Source organism: Alosa pseudoharengus, unplaced genomic scaffold (genome assembly GCF_046254945.1).
Source record: "Alosa pseudoharengus isolate Yale_2024_CS ecotype anadromous, Long Island Sound unplaced genomic scaffold, YU_APseudo_1.1 YU_APseudo_1.1_scf_2, whole genome shotgun sequence".
NCBI lineage: Eukaryota > Metazoa > Chordata > Actinopteri > Clupeiformes > Clupeidae > Alosa > Alosa pseudoharengus.
This window is the reverse complement of record NW_027468663.1, coordinates 25,094,403-25,109,106: the sequence shown is the minus strand read 5'-3', so window position 1 is coordinate 25,109,106 and position 14,704 is coordinate 25,094,403. Positions and strand designations below refer to the sequence as shown.

At 41.2% G+C, this 14,704-nt stretch overlaps 2 protein-coding genes across 3 annotated transcripts; one reads left to right on the top strand and one right to left on the bottom strand.

The window, feature by feature from the left end:
• Positions 1–3,504: 3,504 nt before the first annotated feature.
• LOC143133422 (ankyrin repeat and SOCS box protein 17-like) lies at positions 3,505–5,418 on the top strand. Its single transcript, XM_076293187.1, has 3 exons — positions 3,505–3,890; positions 4,646–4,925; positions 5,212–5,418. The coding sequence occupies exons 1-3, from the start codon at positions 3,505–3,507 to the stop codon at positions 5,416–5,418; spliced, it is 873 nt and encodes a 290-aa protein (XP_076149302.1).
• A 2,220-nt stretch (positions 5,419–7,638) lies between these two features.
• On the bottom strand, positions 7,639–14,104 carry rabggtb (Rab geranylgeranyltransferase subunit beta). Of its 2 annotated transcripts, none has more exons than XM_076294286.1 (10): positions 14,055–14,104; positions 13,103–13,265; positions 12,673–12,780; positions 12,348–12,545; positions 11,716–11,821; positions 10,958–11,010; positions 10,300–10,410; positions 9,913–10,038; positions 9,585–9,734; positions 7,639–8,714 (listed from the first exon to the last, which is right to left on the bottom strand). In XM_076294286.1, the coding sequence occupies exons 1-10, from the start codon at positions 14,096–14,098 to the stop codon at positions 8,574–8,576; spliced, it is 1,200 nt and encodes a 399-aa protein (XP_076150401.1). In that variant the 5' UTR covers positions 14,099–14,104; the 3' UTR covers positions 7,639–8,573. The 2 variants fall into 2 exon arrangements, with proteins under 2 accessions (XP_076150401.1, XP_076150399.1); XM_076294284.1 differs by having other exon boundaries at positions 13,939–14,078.
• Positions 14,105–14,704: the final 600 nt, after the last annotated feature.

Genomic DNA, 14,704 nt, shown 5'->3' with positions numbered 1-14,704 from the left:
TGGACAAAAAGGCATCCAGACTTGATTGTATGTCCATCAGACTTGGTGTATCTGTTCCCTTTTTTTCATTCAGCTTATTTTGTACAGCCTACTTGTTTTGTCCAATTGCGGAAAACATGTTCAGATGGAGCCACACAAATAAAGCATTTTGTCTATAGAGGGTTCTATTGTTGCAGTGCTCCCAACACACACACACACCAAAACAAAAAAAATTATTTGATTTCACAGGGCAATGAATAACGAAACACACCCAGTAACACCCATGGTGCTCAGGGATCTACTTGGTAGTATGGTATCCAGATGATCAAGAAAAGCTTTGCATTTCTCTCTGTATAAATTATTGAGTTAAAATGACTCATTTGAGCATGCAACAGAAATTGTTGCATAAATCATTACTGGTATAGAAAATATATGAAAATATTTTGTGAATTGTATATAATTATATTGAATAAAATGTGAGAAATATAAGTAGGCTACATAATTAATTATAACATGCAGTAAAGTCTGATAGAGATATTGCATGAGGGTAATAGGCCTCATTTTGACAACAATATGCATTTATGGAACATTTGCATTTCAGAGAATGGAATCTGGTAAAACTGTTTCAACATACTGTAAATGGATATGGAAAATCAGTTCAGATCACAGCCTTCATCTGCTGAGGCAACTTACCAAAAGTACTACTTTGTGGATAGGTTGTCACCATGTGGTTTTACATTCAAGTGTATATTTCTTGCTTTCAAGCTGTTTGTCCTTATAGATTCATGCACTGCATATTTTGTGTGGCATAAATCTTTCATCTTTGTTATGCATTTTGAGAAAATCATCCCCTTAGCACACACCATTGAAATGTGGGTTTGACCAAATGTGTTGTGCCAAAAAGCAGCAGACATTTTTCACTGCACTTTGGGAGGGAACATGCCAACAGCTTGAGTTTTAATCCCAATATGTTTTTTTTTTCACAGTTTGGTGCCAAACATTATTGACTATTTTTTTTTATCTCAGAGACTGTAATTTTCTCTTTTATCCCTGTGTGTGGGTTTTGTGCTATATGCAGGACAGCCACTCTCACCATTCTGGCCTTTAAAAAATCTTGCCCTCGATAACAACCTTAACATTTCCCTCATCTCCTGGGTCAGATCCCTGCTAAGGCAATGCAACTTTGACCAATCAGGGCTTCGGACTGGCTGCTCAGTCAACTATTAGGTGTGGCCGAGGCTGAGAAACGTGGATGTCCTCTGTGAATAATGTATGCAATGTAGACGCTGATGAAAAATACATGGGCAGGGAGAGCGGGGCAGGTAGTTCAGTGGAGGGAGTCTTGTTCTATATAGGGAGGGAACAGGTTGTGGCCGCAGGGAAAGTGACACACACTGGGCCTCTTTTTGAAGTTCCCTTTGAAAACAAATGTGCCTGGTGGCACACATATCACATTGTATATATTTCACAGCTGAACAGCCGACCTACTGTTCATAGAAGGAAAATCTATCTTTAAAAGAGTGGTCATTTTGGCAACCTCTACTACCGTTACCCCCTTTTCATATTTAGGGTCTAATTTAGCCTACTGACATACAAGTGAACCACTTTTTCCTTTTCCCCCTCTAAACTATGAACTATAACCATGTTGCATTACATATTGTTTGGTGCTATATATTGAATAAAGTACAAACATGAATGCCTGGAGAAAAAAAATACTTTTAGCTTTAGCTGATGTAATATGTTTTTTTCTGCCATATTTAAGTATAGGCTATTAGACATTTTAAAAGTATCGTTAGTAGGCCTGTCTTTTCCCTAAATATATTGGCACTGTAACATTTTTCCAACTCAACCTTTTGTGTGTGTGTGTGTGTGTTTTGTGTGTGTGCGTGCGTGTGTGTGTGTGCGCGTGGGTGTGTGTGTGTGTGTGTGTGTGCATCTAATTGTTTTTAAAAGATATTTGTCGCCCCCAACAGTTTCAAAAGTGTGATTACAGTGTTCAAAAGTCTTCCAGTGTTATGCGTGCGTAATTGCGATTGTTTTTTTATTTGTCATTTTTTAAAGTGATTTCGTGTTAGCCTGCAATTATATAACACCATGTATCCATTGATTTCAAATGAGCTGCTGTTATCTGCGTCATTCGCCCGAAATACTTAAACATACGTCCACGCCCTCTGTTGCTGATGGTTATGCGCACTCCATGATCAAACAGCACAAACATGTGCCACAAACTTAAGGACTGCGAATTAAGTGTCTTGAATCTGACGAAAGCCCTCTCTAAAAACGCATGGGAGGAAAAGAGGTTCGAACATCAAAAACGTGTTCTTCAACAGGATCACTGGAGAGAGATGTTTTCGATTAGCAGGGAATTAAGAGAAGTTAAAATCACCCTGCAGGAGATCAGAGCAATAAGTGGCTATTGCCATGAAACAAGATCTCTTCATTTTACTGCTGTAAGTACACCAGACCAAGACTATAACGTCTCCACGAAGGATGGTACAACGCACCTTATTAAACGTGACAGAGAAATTCGTCAAAACGATATACTAAATGCAGAAGATTTGATTCCTGAGATGTCTTGGTTATGCAGGCGGAGCGCCTGTGGACGCGTTCCCCTTAATTGGGTGCTGACCCCTGAATTGGTGGACGAGCATGGTGGGCCGTCGGGCGAGAGAAGACATGTCTCCAGTGAGTATGAAACCCATATATCGTCAGAGTCTAAGGATAAAGGTTTGATTAATCTCAGAAGTGCAGATAAGGCGAAGAAAGAAAACGACAAAGAGAAGGGTACAACTCCTCCAGTCAAACTTCAAAAAGTATTTTGCAGGCATGGTTTAAGTGGATCGGCCATACGGCAAAAAACAGCGAATGCAGATTTTACCCATTTGCCCTCATCGCTTACTACCTGCCCCTGCAAGAAGTCGCTACAAAGGGTGTTTGAAGAAGAATACCACGTCTTAAGGCCAAAACGGTCGACCATAACAAGACCAGCACGCCAAGGTCAGGATCATTCAATTCATAAAGGGCCTGTTGACTTGGAAGCACTCCGATTTGAGAGGGGGTGTTTGCTGCCCGCCGCTGAGGCAAGAAGTAATCTGTATCAGGGGGATTTGCCTTCAGTTCCGTCAGAAACATTCAGGCGGCTCCTCGCGCGTAACCAGACAGCAAAACTCTCCAGCACACTAAGTTTTGGCACCAAGGACAGCACCCACGGTAGAATGTCAAAAGCAGCTGCTAGGCAAAGCCTCCAACAACTAGTGCAACAATACAGCCGAACAAGACTGACTTCCTTGGAAAAAGAAAAACAAATGTTTTTAAGAGGCCGTGTTTCTGATTTTGTCCGAAGACTTACAGAGAATTGAAAAAAACATTATCCATAAATTTGAGTTTCCCTTTCGCTCAAGAAAGCGGGCAATAATATAGACTTATGTCATTTTTTGTGGTTACGTAACAATGCCAACAAGTTGATCATTAAGAGACGTTTATTAGGCTATTTTAGAATAGTGGCTGGCCTGTCCGACCTCAACAATGTCGGATGGAGAAGACTCCAATGCTGAGCGCAACGTCTTCCTGAGCCTTGTTTCCCGGGTTATACACCATTCCCCGTATAGATTTCCAGAGCTGTGGGGTCAGGAAACATATGAACCACGAATCTACAAAACACTGGGAAACATACTGCGCAATGTATCATCCGAAGAATTTGAATCCTTCATATCAGACTTCATCACCTTCGCCCAGACAGCCCATGCGCGGCTCGACATGCAGTTGTATATGGAGTTTATCAACGTGTGCACCAACACCATCTTGCATTGGGTCTTTGCCCGCAGGAGTAGCGTGGAAATAGTCAGAACACTCATGGCACGAACATCATGTTTCTTAGGAGAACACAACGACTGTTTGGCTATTGCCAGGAGGTAGGCTAAGATAAGGATAGGCTAAGCTACACGAATAAGTAGGGATGTAAAGATGATCTATCAACTCAAGATTCGGTACGATTCACGATTTTAAGTTCACAATATGGTTTTCTCATGATGTTTAACAAAATAACCTGCAGATAATGTATGACTGAAAATATGCCTTTATTTAAACTGAGAGGAACACAAGGTCTGAACTTGTTTTAACAGTGTTTCCCACAGAATGTAATTCTATTTGTGGTGGTATAGGTTTGCAGAAATGATGCTAACCAGATTAAAGCACAATTTAGTACAACCTGGAAAATCATTGTGTGGTGGTCAATGTTGATATTGTGGTGGGCCGCCACAAATAAGTCAATGTATGGGAAACACTGTTTAAATTAGAATAATCTTTTAACCAATCTGATTCCCAATTTTACAATGATTGGGATGTCTGTGTTTTCACTCTGAACAACCAACCAACAACTGAACGTGTAGGCCTACTGACGTCTGACATCAAACAAGTCAAATAAAAAGCAGATTACGCCATATTCTAAAAAATGCATCAAGATTCACTTTTTATCTGGTTGAAATATTCACACATTTGTATAGATTTTTAGCTGATTCATGGTGCACCTACTAATAAGCTGCCAGTTGTTGTAAAGGCCAACAAATGTCGAGATCGAATCTGCAAGGCAAATAGGCTACTAAACTGGCTTTTACTGTCAAATGATAACAGCCATGAGTCAGGCAAGGATACAGGTGTCTCTTCGCAGGTCCTTCACACCTATTTACAGCCCAAGCCCCATGGGTGGATTGACGCCGTTGATGTTCGTGGCCCAGAACCGGCAGTATGACGTTCTGAAGGTTCTACTGCAGTACGGGATGTTGGAGCGCGAACGGCAACCTACTTACATCATCATTTGTATCCTGTTCAACCCACCGCGACTGGAAGTGTTGGACGAGCAGAACCCAGGGGAGGAGGGCCGAAGCATCCGCGAGTGTGTGGAACTGTGCTCCAGAGTGCTTACCTCCATCGCCATCGCTGACATCGAGGTACAGTGGCACACGATGCCCACAGACACCTGTGGTCTGGGACAGGCCTACTGAAACAAGAGCTGTGTCCGGGCTGGGGGGCGACTCTAGCTTTGTGAGAATGGACAGAATGACAACCCCAGATATCCAAGACTCTTGGCCTCCTATAGGCTACTGTAGTACAGGATTATATTTTCATGGTTCTTCTCTCAAGTCAATTAGATTTATAACAAACACCAATCAGTCCAAGTGAAAGAAATGCATTGACCTGGGTTAGTAGTGTGATTCCTCCATTAATGTCATGCAGATGCAGATCCTTTATGGGCGGGTGCCAATGATTGCAGCCTGGAGGGAGTGCCTCCCCATCACCCACTACCAGGAGCCCTGTGAGCTGACCCAGCTCTGCAGGGTGGCTGTGCGGGGACATCTGCTGAAGATGTGTCGGCTCCCGGATGGCCTCAAGGACCTGCCTCTCCCCTCACGCCTCCAGGCTTTCCTCAATATTGAGTTCTGAGGCCCAGAATTAGGCCTCAGCGGGCACCTGCGCCTCTCAGGGATCTCAGGGATTGCCAATTAAAAGCTCCTTGTGGTGTTAAGACCAAGACACAACTTTTCATCACTGCACTTACTTTGTTGTTTGTTTGTTTGTTTGTTTGTTTTCCTCTTAAATACAATTCAGCAACTGAATGAAGTGTTTCACAATATGGTATTTGAGAGCACATTCGTATGAATATGTGTTAGGTTAGGTAGGCCAGGGCTACTCATTTACACTCTTGCATCAAAGTGTCTAGAGAGCTGTGTGCTCTTTGGCTTCCACACAGGATTCTATAATACATCGTTTCCAAACCTTGGGGTCGGGACCCCATGTGGGGTCGCCTGAAATTTAAATGGGGTCAGCTGGGTCTCTCACAACTGACATATACATTGCATAAAAATATGTACATGAATTAGACAACAAAAATATATATATTAAAAACCCCATGATATTCAAGTTAAGTAACGGATCCTTCATTACAATCTAACTAAGTGAAAATAAACTTAAACTAGACAGCCTACATGAGATGTTTGATTGATGGAATTATGCTTGATAAATGTTCAAAAAAAAGTAGCAAAGTAGCAAAACCACCAGGTATGGAAGGATATTTGGGGAAATCAAAGTACCGTTCTTGTCTGGATGTTACAGCAGAGATTAGTTGCACTCTCACAACATGTGAATGATTGGGGTGTCCAACATTTTGTGACATCAAAATAAAGTCACCTGCCAAAAAAGGTTGGGAACCCCTGCTATAATAGCTTTTTGTCATTTGCTTGGAGTCCTAGTAACTACAAATGTCACATTCAAAGGCTTGATGTCACTGTGTCCAAATGGCTAAATGCAGTATAGTCAGTGTATTTAAAGAAAAATGTTGTCCATTGTTTTGGCTTGAGCTTCTTGCCTTGCTTCTGTGCTGTAGACGCACATAATGAAACAATGAAGAAATGTTCCGTAGTGATCAAGCAACCGAACAAACACATCCTAGTTGAAGGGAATGGCAAATTGTTATTGTGTTGGAACCAATATCCAGCTGACAGGCTGCCATCTAGATATCACATAGAACAATTCATCTGTCAAAAGGAAAAGAATGGAGAGTTGAAAGCCCTGAAAGAAACTACAAAGAAAAAAAACTGAAGAAAAAGCTGCTCTAGGAACCTGTTGTGTGTTTGAAACCAAGCAAGCCGTAGAAACAGAGAGAGGAAGAAACAGAGAGTGTTACGATGCCAGGCATGTGGCACACATCCCACTCCCTGCTTTCTCTAATGAGAGCCTGTGGGGTTTCAGAGTAGCCTAACAACCGTCATGCTTCCCTCGGCGGCTCTAGCGGGGGGTGTTGAAGATTACGGCCCCCCTGCAGGCTGCGAGATTTCTGACGCCCTTTCATGTCTGCTTGACGACAGGCAACACAACGCAATCTCATTATTATATATCTTTCCAGAAATTAAATACAATGCCTTTTATTGGCATTGTGCATTACAATGATTGTTTATTTTTTTGGTGTGGAAAGAGAAATACATTATTCACTTCATTATGGTATGCCTTGGAGCCTTGTTTTGGTCTTTAAAATTCCACAAATGCCTTCATGTATGTGTGTCATCATCAGGACCTAGTTACTATAAACCAATGAAAGAGACAGGGGGATTATGACGCTTGAGTTGTGACTGTGAAACACTGCAGGAAGCAAATCTTCGAAAGACAACACTGATGCTGATCTTTTGCGGTACATGATGCAAATCACTTCCATCAGACCTACAGATAATTTTAGTTGTGCTGGAGAACTGACTGAAATATCCAGGCCCATTGTCAACTTCGTATACCAACTGGGATTAACCTACTTTTGTGCAGACTTCTAATCCAATCTATGAATTATTTATTTTTCCCCAAACTGACAGAATTTGTGCAGCGATAGCAGTAGGGCTGACTAGACAACACAAATATTTGCGAAACGAGTTGTGACATCTTCAGTGATGCACATGAGGGAATTCGCTCCACCTAGATGGTTTCCAGGTAATCATGCCTTTGCCCTTGAGAGAAAAATCAACACCTAACAGCAATGAAGACAAGATTGCACTGGCCATACCATCTGCAGGGAAATCATCGTGGGATTTTATCTGCATGCTTTTCACTAAACCAGTGCACTGAAATGAGTATATTGGCAGTTCATATCAGATGTGTGTAGCCATAAACAACTCAAAGGAGTTTTACGTGACTATGGTTTATTTTTTTTCCAGAAAACAGACAGTGACATTTAAATAGCATACATAGAAATTATCATTCAGACCAGACAACAAAATAAAATAATCCGTACTTTAAGATGAAGAATGCATAAAATATTTTTTTTTCCAGGTTGATGGAGAAAACATAATCATGGAAAGTAATTTGTAAAGATGTATATTTGTCTTAATACAATATTAGCAAGGAACAAGACCTGTAAAATAAGTAGTATAAATGCAAAGCCTCTTTCATGTTTACTGTCAGGATATATGCTACAAGGCATTTTGAAACCAAATCTCTTAATAAGAGTTAAATTAAGTTTATTCTATATGAAAAACAATGGATACACCCCTAACTGACCATTTTGCCAAATTTGTTTACTGAAGTACCAACTTATAATTACCGACTCGTAAGATACATTTTGCTCAGTAATCCTATGCTGATGAAGTGATTTAAAAATAACCACAGTGATTTTCTAAGCATTATTTCCATGTGACCAAGATGACAGGATTGACCTAGTGCAATGTCAGAGGCTTCACACATCCACATGTTAAGATGTTATGATATGGTGCAATCACTCTGCTCGAACCCTGGGATGCATTCACTGACAAGTTATGACTCAAACAAATGTGCTCTGTTATCATTGCCAAAAGACCAGTGAATAGTGAGTACCGAAGCACACTCTGCAGCCTAATAACAGTCTTACACTCTGTGTCGTTCAAGGGTGAGGACATCTTGGCATTTTCATCATGGGGCAACAGAAGCGTCAAAGGTCCTCCTCAGACTGACCCATCTCTGGCCAGTGCCCGATGTCCCCTTAGCGCTGTGAGCCAGCCGGAGGGCTGGGTGGTGCGGGAGGTGGGTGGAGTGTGTGTGAAGGGCGGTGCAGGGGGTGTGCTGCGGTGGTGCTGAGGGTGGTGTTAGCTCAGCAGCTCCGGGTTGAGGCCGATCCTCTGAATCACCTGCTCAGGCATGCAGAACACGGGATTCACCGCCTTCACCTCGTCATCCCCCAGAAGGGACAGCCCTGCCACACCGAACAAGGTATGGAAAGGATCCACCTGGAGCAAAGGGGAGTGGTATGGAAATGATGAACTGGCTACATCATCTGTGTGCCTGTACTTTTAACATGTGTGCTATAGTAGCATCAATTGTTCATGTATTAAAGCTGCAGTTGGCAAGATTTTTTTGATCATATTCACTGAAACCGACACTATGCTCCGACAGAACAACATAAATCAGCCGGTTTTAGAAAAAAAAAAATGCACTTCTACCTCCACCTAGAGCCTGTTATTTGTTTTGCAAAAATCCACAGCTCCCGGTTCTTCTGGTCCAATCAGAGCAGGGCTGTGTGAGATCTGACTGTCAATCACAGTCTGGTGTGCACTGACGAGCACAAACTCGATGAGAGGGTGCTCGGTGGTAGTGGGGGAGGGGCATGAGAGTTGTAAACATTCAAAATTTTGGCTAACGGCTCCTACACACAGCTGCGTTCCGTCAATGCATGCCAGTGGGTGTTCCCGACGGTAGCTATGCAAATGCTTGAAGTAAAACCGTAATGTGATTGGTTGGTGCCGTCCGTAGATTGGCTTGATTGGCCGGTGCCGTCTGTCGGTGCAGCAACAGCTGAACTTCTCAACGCGAGCGGCGGGAGAAACGCGACGCAACGGACCCACAATTCAGTTTGGCAACGGATCACGTGAGCACATGTAAAGTGAATGGGATGCGTCTCCAGCAACGCGATGCACGCAGCTGTGTGTAGGAGCCGAAAGTCCCCTCAATCTGTCAGACTTGCCAATATCAGCTTTAATATTATCAAATTCATAGTACTTCAAAAGAAGGAAAAGTATTCCTTGTATGAAAGTAATGCCTCAACTGTCTGTTGTTCTGTGAATGCTGTTTTAACTGTATTGGATACAGAAATAGCATACCATATCTCCTGGCCTGTCAGCAAAGCCACCGGTCTCTTCGTCTTGACAGGCTAGAATGAATGAGCTCAGCTTGGCTTTGTCAATCCAGTGAATTCTGCCAATAATCTTCAGGGAGGCAAGCACCCACCAGGAGTAACACACATCAGGTAGCTTCAGCAAATAAAGGAAAAAAGCAATCAGGTTTCTATCATCCTCCTCTTAGCCTCTTCTCTGCACAATACACGCAAGACATGCAAAATCACAAAAGGAGGTGAACCACAAACGACCACAAAAAACACATTTTTACTCTTCAACAACAAGCCTGTCGTTTGACAGGACACATCCCCACCTTCTCCGGGCGTCCATTTAGACCCCCTGAGGGAAGCTGTCGCTCACAGAGCCACCAGCCGAGCAGGTCGGCGTTCACCTGGTGCAGCCGGCCGGTGATGGACAGGAAGCCTGTGCAGCAGTAGATCTGATTGGGGAGTGGGAATGAGGAATGGAGAACACTGTATGAGGCAGAACTGCATCAAATCTACTCTCCAGTCACAAAAGACATCCTATTCATACTGTATGAAGGATTATTACATACAGATTATAATAATAATAATTATCTTAATTATTAAGATAATTATTATTATTATAATAATCATCATCATCAAAAATGTGGTATTCTATGAAATGGAATGACCACAACCACATTACTATGAGCAAAGCTGTAGAATACTAGCAATACCTGACCCGCATGGGACTCCGATCCAGGTCTGCAACCAAAGCCACCATCAAAATTCATGCAGGAAAGAACAAATTCTACTGCCTTCTCCACATTGACTGCATCCAACTTGCCCTAGACCACAGTAGACGGTCAGTCAGATTTTCACTCATTAATATTTAAGTGTAAATGTCCCATCTTTACATAAATATGTACATCATCACTTCAGACAACCCTGTGACCATTTCGGTCACCTTCCCTCATCTGTCTAAATGAATCTGTAGATATTGAGGCTCTGTACATTTTGTTTTGCAATTGCTAAGACATGAAAACAAGCAGGTAAGCAGGTAGCTTTTTTAACATTCATTCAGTAGTTCTAAAACAGACTTTTTGAAAAACACAATTATCTACAAGATAAGTTTTAAAACTTAAAGCCATGTGTTTCAGCTGGAATACAGCCATGCAAAATTGCATGTTTTCATGAAATAATAACATTTTGACAAGAGTTAGAGTAGCTTTGGAAGAAATGCTTGCTTTTTCCAAAAGTGTGATGCTTGTGTGTGTGTATGTTTTGAGGTTTTGGGTTTTAAAGTTGACAAAATGTCTAAGAACTTGTAGCAAAACATTTAATTAATCTTATTGTTATAACCGTAAAACAACCAAATTAAATATTTCACATTACCAGTAGTGCAAGAGTTGCTACTGCACAAAAAGAGAACCGTGTGTCTATTTCCCCTGAAGAAGAGAGAAAGTGACAATGTGAGGTCTACCAATTCAATTGTCTCAACCAAATCTCAAATAGTAAAGCTACAGTGTGTAGCATCTAGTGGTGAGACTGCTGAATTACAACCAACTGAATACAACTCCATTTCCAAGTGTGTGGGAGAGTAACTCATAAACAACCATCATGTTAATTAAACCGGGCGTGGTGAAACAGTGGCAACATCACTGCCTGAAAAAACAATCAGCCCATTGCGAGTCTGTGTCGCTTTGGATGAAAGTGTCAAATTACATAAAAATGCAAAAGGCTCCATCATAAGCCATTATTTTGGTTTGTCCATTCTGGGCCACTGTAGCATGATTGCAGCACAACATGGTGGACCTGCTACCAATATAGATGCTCCTTCTAGGCTCATTTACAGTTACACATTATACTGTAGTGTATAGTAATGAAAACATAACTTTACATACTAAATTCCATTTCTGCTTACAGATCACACATTGATTGGCTGGGATTTGTTTATATGGCCCAGAGCTGGGCCTTTGTATTATGAACACTAGAGTTTTTTTAAGCACAAACACTGAACAGACATCCATAGGGCCACAAGGAGTAACTCACTATCAAAAATGTATGGGAATTACCTTACCCTACTTATACCTTTACTACGGAATGAAAAGCACCAATTGACACTACTTCTCAATCAGAGAGTGTGAACTTACCCCATTTGTCTCCAGCAAATGAACCGTCTTCCTGTTGTAAACCTTTCACATACTCCACCACCTTCTCCACGTTGATGGCACTGACATCGTCATACAGCGAAAGAATCTGTAAAATCAAGATTCAAAATATTAACACTGCTGCCACCTACAGCAGATATTTCTGTTAGAATGAGGGAGTAGTGGGAGGTTTTGGGGTTGGTGTTATGAGGGAAGAATGAAATGTTGGAGGGAAATCAACTTTTGGAGTTCTCTCTTTTTTTCTTCTTCTTTTTATTGAACGTGTTTAGAGAGAAATGTAATTTAAAAAATGCTGTTATTTTCCCTCTGCAAGTATTTAGTTTGAATGGTATCTTCAGTTAACTTCATACAATAAAACATACAATAAAACATAATTATAAAAAAAAGTAGATATTTCTGTTAAGTGAGTGACCATCTTTACTCAATTGTTACACCACCTTAATGGTAACTGTAGAATAAATGCATAGAAAGTCAATAAGGATTTGACTAATCTTTACATATTGTTGGACACTTGGCTCAGCCATGCAAAACGACTGAAGGTTATTTCTCAGATATAAATGCACTGGTATTTATTAAAATCAGCAGTTTGAGAGCCATCCAGTCAGGCTATCTACCTGCACAGCACTGAGAGTGTACAGCAGGTGGGGGTCATGCCCAATGCTGGCGCTGAAGCCTCCACACTCATGCTGGCAAGATTTGATGAACTCGGTGATCTCAGCGCGGTTCATGCGATGGAGCTGGCTCATTAGGTCCATTACAGTCAACCCCCAGTAGATTCCACTCATTCTTAGGTACTCCGACAGCGTGTATTCCTGTTTTCCAGAAATAACATATTGTTATCAATTCAATCTGTCCGACTTGGCAATTTTCTATAGAAAGGCGTAATGGTTAAGCGTTGCATTATTCTGCAATGGACAAAACATACTTTTCTTTACTTACATAGTCATCTTTTTTTGAACCATATGCGGCGATATAATCTGCATGTTTGTCCAAGAGTAGAGCATTTGGAGCATCGGCCTTGATGACGACGTCTTTAACTTGGGTCCCCTTACAAACACAGGAAACAGTGTCATGTCAGAGACAGAGCACAAATATAATGTAGCATTTTCGAGACAATACTTTTTAAATAGTTAGTGTCGTGGGTGTTTTAACATTAAACACAAACAGCCAGTCACTTAAACAACCAACATTACAGGCACAGAGCGCTAGTTGCTAACAGTGTTAGCCAACCGGTCGAGTGGACGAGATAACGCCACTGTGTATGAGACCATAAAATGTCTAAACCGGTACAGATTCCGTGTCTGAAGTGGAGTGGGGTAAATTAAAACAGAAATGCATCATGTACTAAAGCAAATTGGGCACAATTTACCATCGTTAAGGGAGTCCACGAAGAACTGTCACACAGACGCACATTCAATACGTCACGTCCTGAAGGTAATGCGTCACAACCAATGTTGTCTTGAAACCGGTCCAGGACTACTTGAGTTTTGTTGCTAGAGACTGCCGCAGAAGTTTTTTTTCTGACCAATAACCTAAGTCAAAGAGATTTCTTTCAAAATGCTTCATAGGCTTTACTCAGCAAGCCACTATTAACAGAAGCTCAAAAATACGATACTTTGGAGTAAACTGTCTCGATACTTAGCTGATCTTATTTAGCCTGAATTATCCTTGCGCTGGGAAAATTTACTTTTTGGTTTCATTAACTGACACAAATCTCACCCCTCAGTTTGATTTAATTAATTAATAATAAAAAAGCTGTCCATTCACATTAAACACTATATTTCTACTATATCCTGTTGCAGTAATAAGAAGGCTGTTAGAACCATGGTTAGAACACACAAACTGTACTTTTCAAATGCTTTATGGTGCCCTGGTGAAATTGACCTGTTGTATACATGCATTGTATAGGCCAGAGGTGGGCAAACTGCGGGCCCGCCAGGCACTTTCATCCGGCCCGCCGAGCATTTTCATTTAGTTATCAGGCTGCTCGCTATTTTTTTTCCTGCGATAGAGACGACGTTGGTTAGCTTTACTGCAAACTCCTTTTCACTCTCCTTAGATAACGTTTACAATGTCAATGTCAAAACATCATGTTAAATAGAGATAACATCATGTTAAACTAAACTAAGTTAACTCTTAGTTATCTCCTTTGCAGCAGATCTAACGTGAACATTATGCAATCCATTTAATTGGGAACGCACTCACGAGAGGGAGAGAGAGCCGCAGGTTCCAGCTGGCTTGTGATTGCTGATAATTGATATCTCCTTCTTATAAGAAAGTTTTAAAAGGAAATCATAAAGGCAACAGTAGTTCCCACCGACCATTTAAAAACTGTGAGAGGGCCCAGCCGTAGGTACAGCGCCATAGCGGAGCAGACAGAAGATCCTTGAGAAATAAACGTGAATTAAAGCGACTGTCTTAAAGCGACAGTGCACAATTTATACATTTGTTAAACAGCATAAAATTTGCAGTATTTTTAAGCAATTCATATTTTAAAACAAATACTTTTCATACTAAATTATAGGCTATAAAAAATGTATTTTTTTATGCGTGTGTCGTGGGGGGGGGGTTGTGCGGCCCACCGGCCAATTTTCAAAACCGAATGTGGCCCTTGAGCCAAAAAGTTTGCCCACCCCTGGTATAGGCCTACACATGTGGCTGTACTTATGTTATGTAGGCCTACTCAATTTACATAAAGCATTTGAAAAGTGTTCTAACAAAATCGTTCTCCACTGGATAAGCTATCTAGAATGCCAAATCCATATTTCCAGTTATTTTGGTGAAACTAACTTAAAAGTAATGCAGTAGTAGGCCTAGAGTAATGCCTTACAATTCAGAGACAGTAATGTTATAATGTAACACATTACTCTGAATTTACATTAATAAGTAATACTACATAATATATTGCATTTTTGAAGTAACTTGCCCAACACTGCTCCTCACCATGTTTGACATTCCATAGGCTATTAAT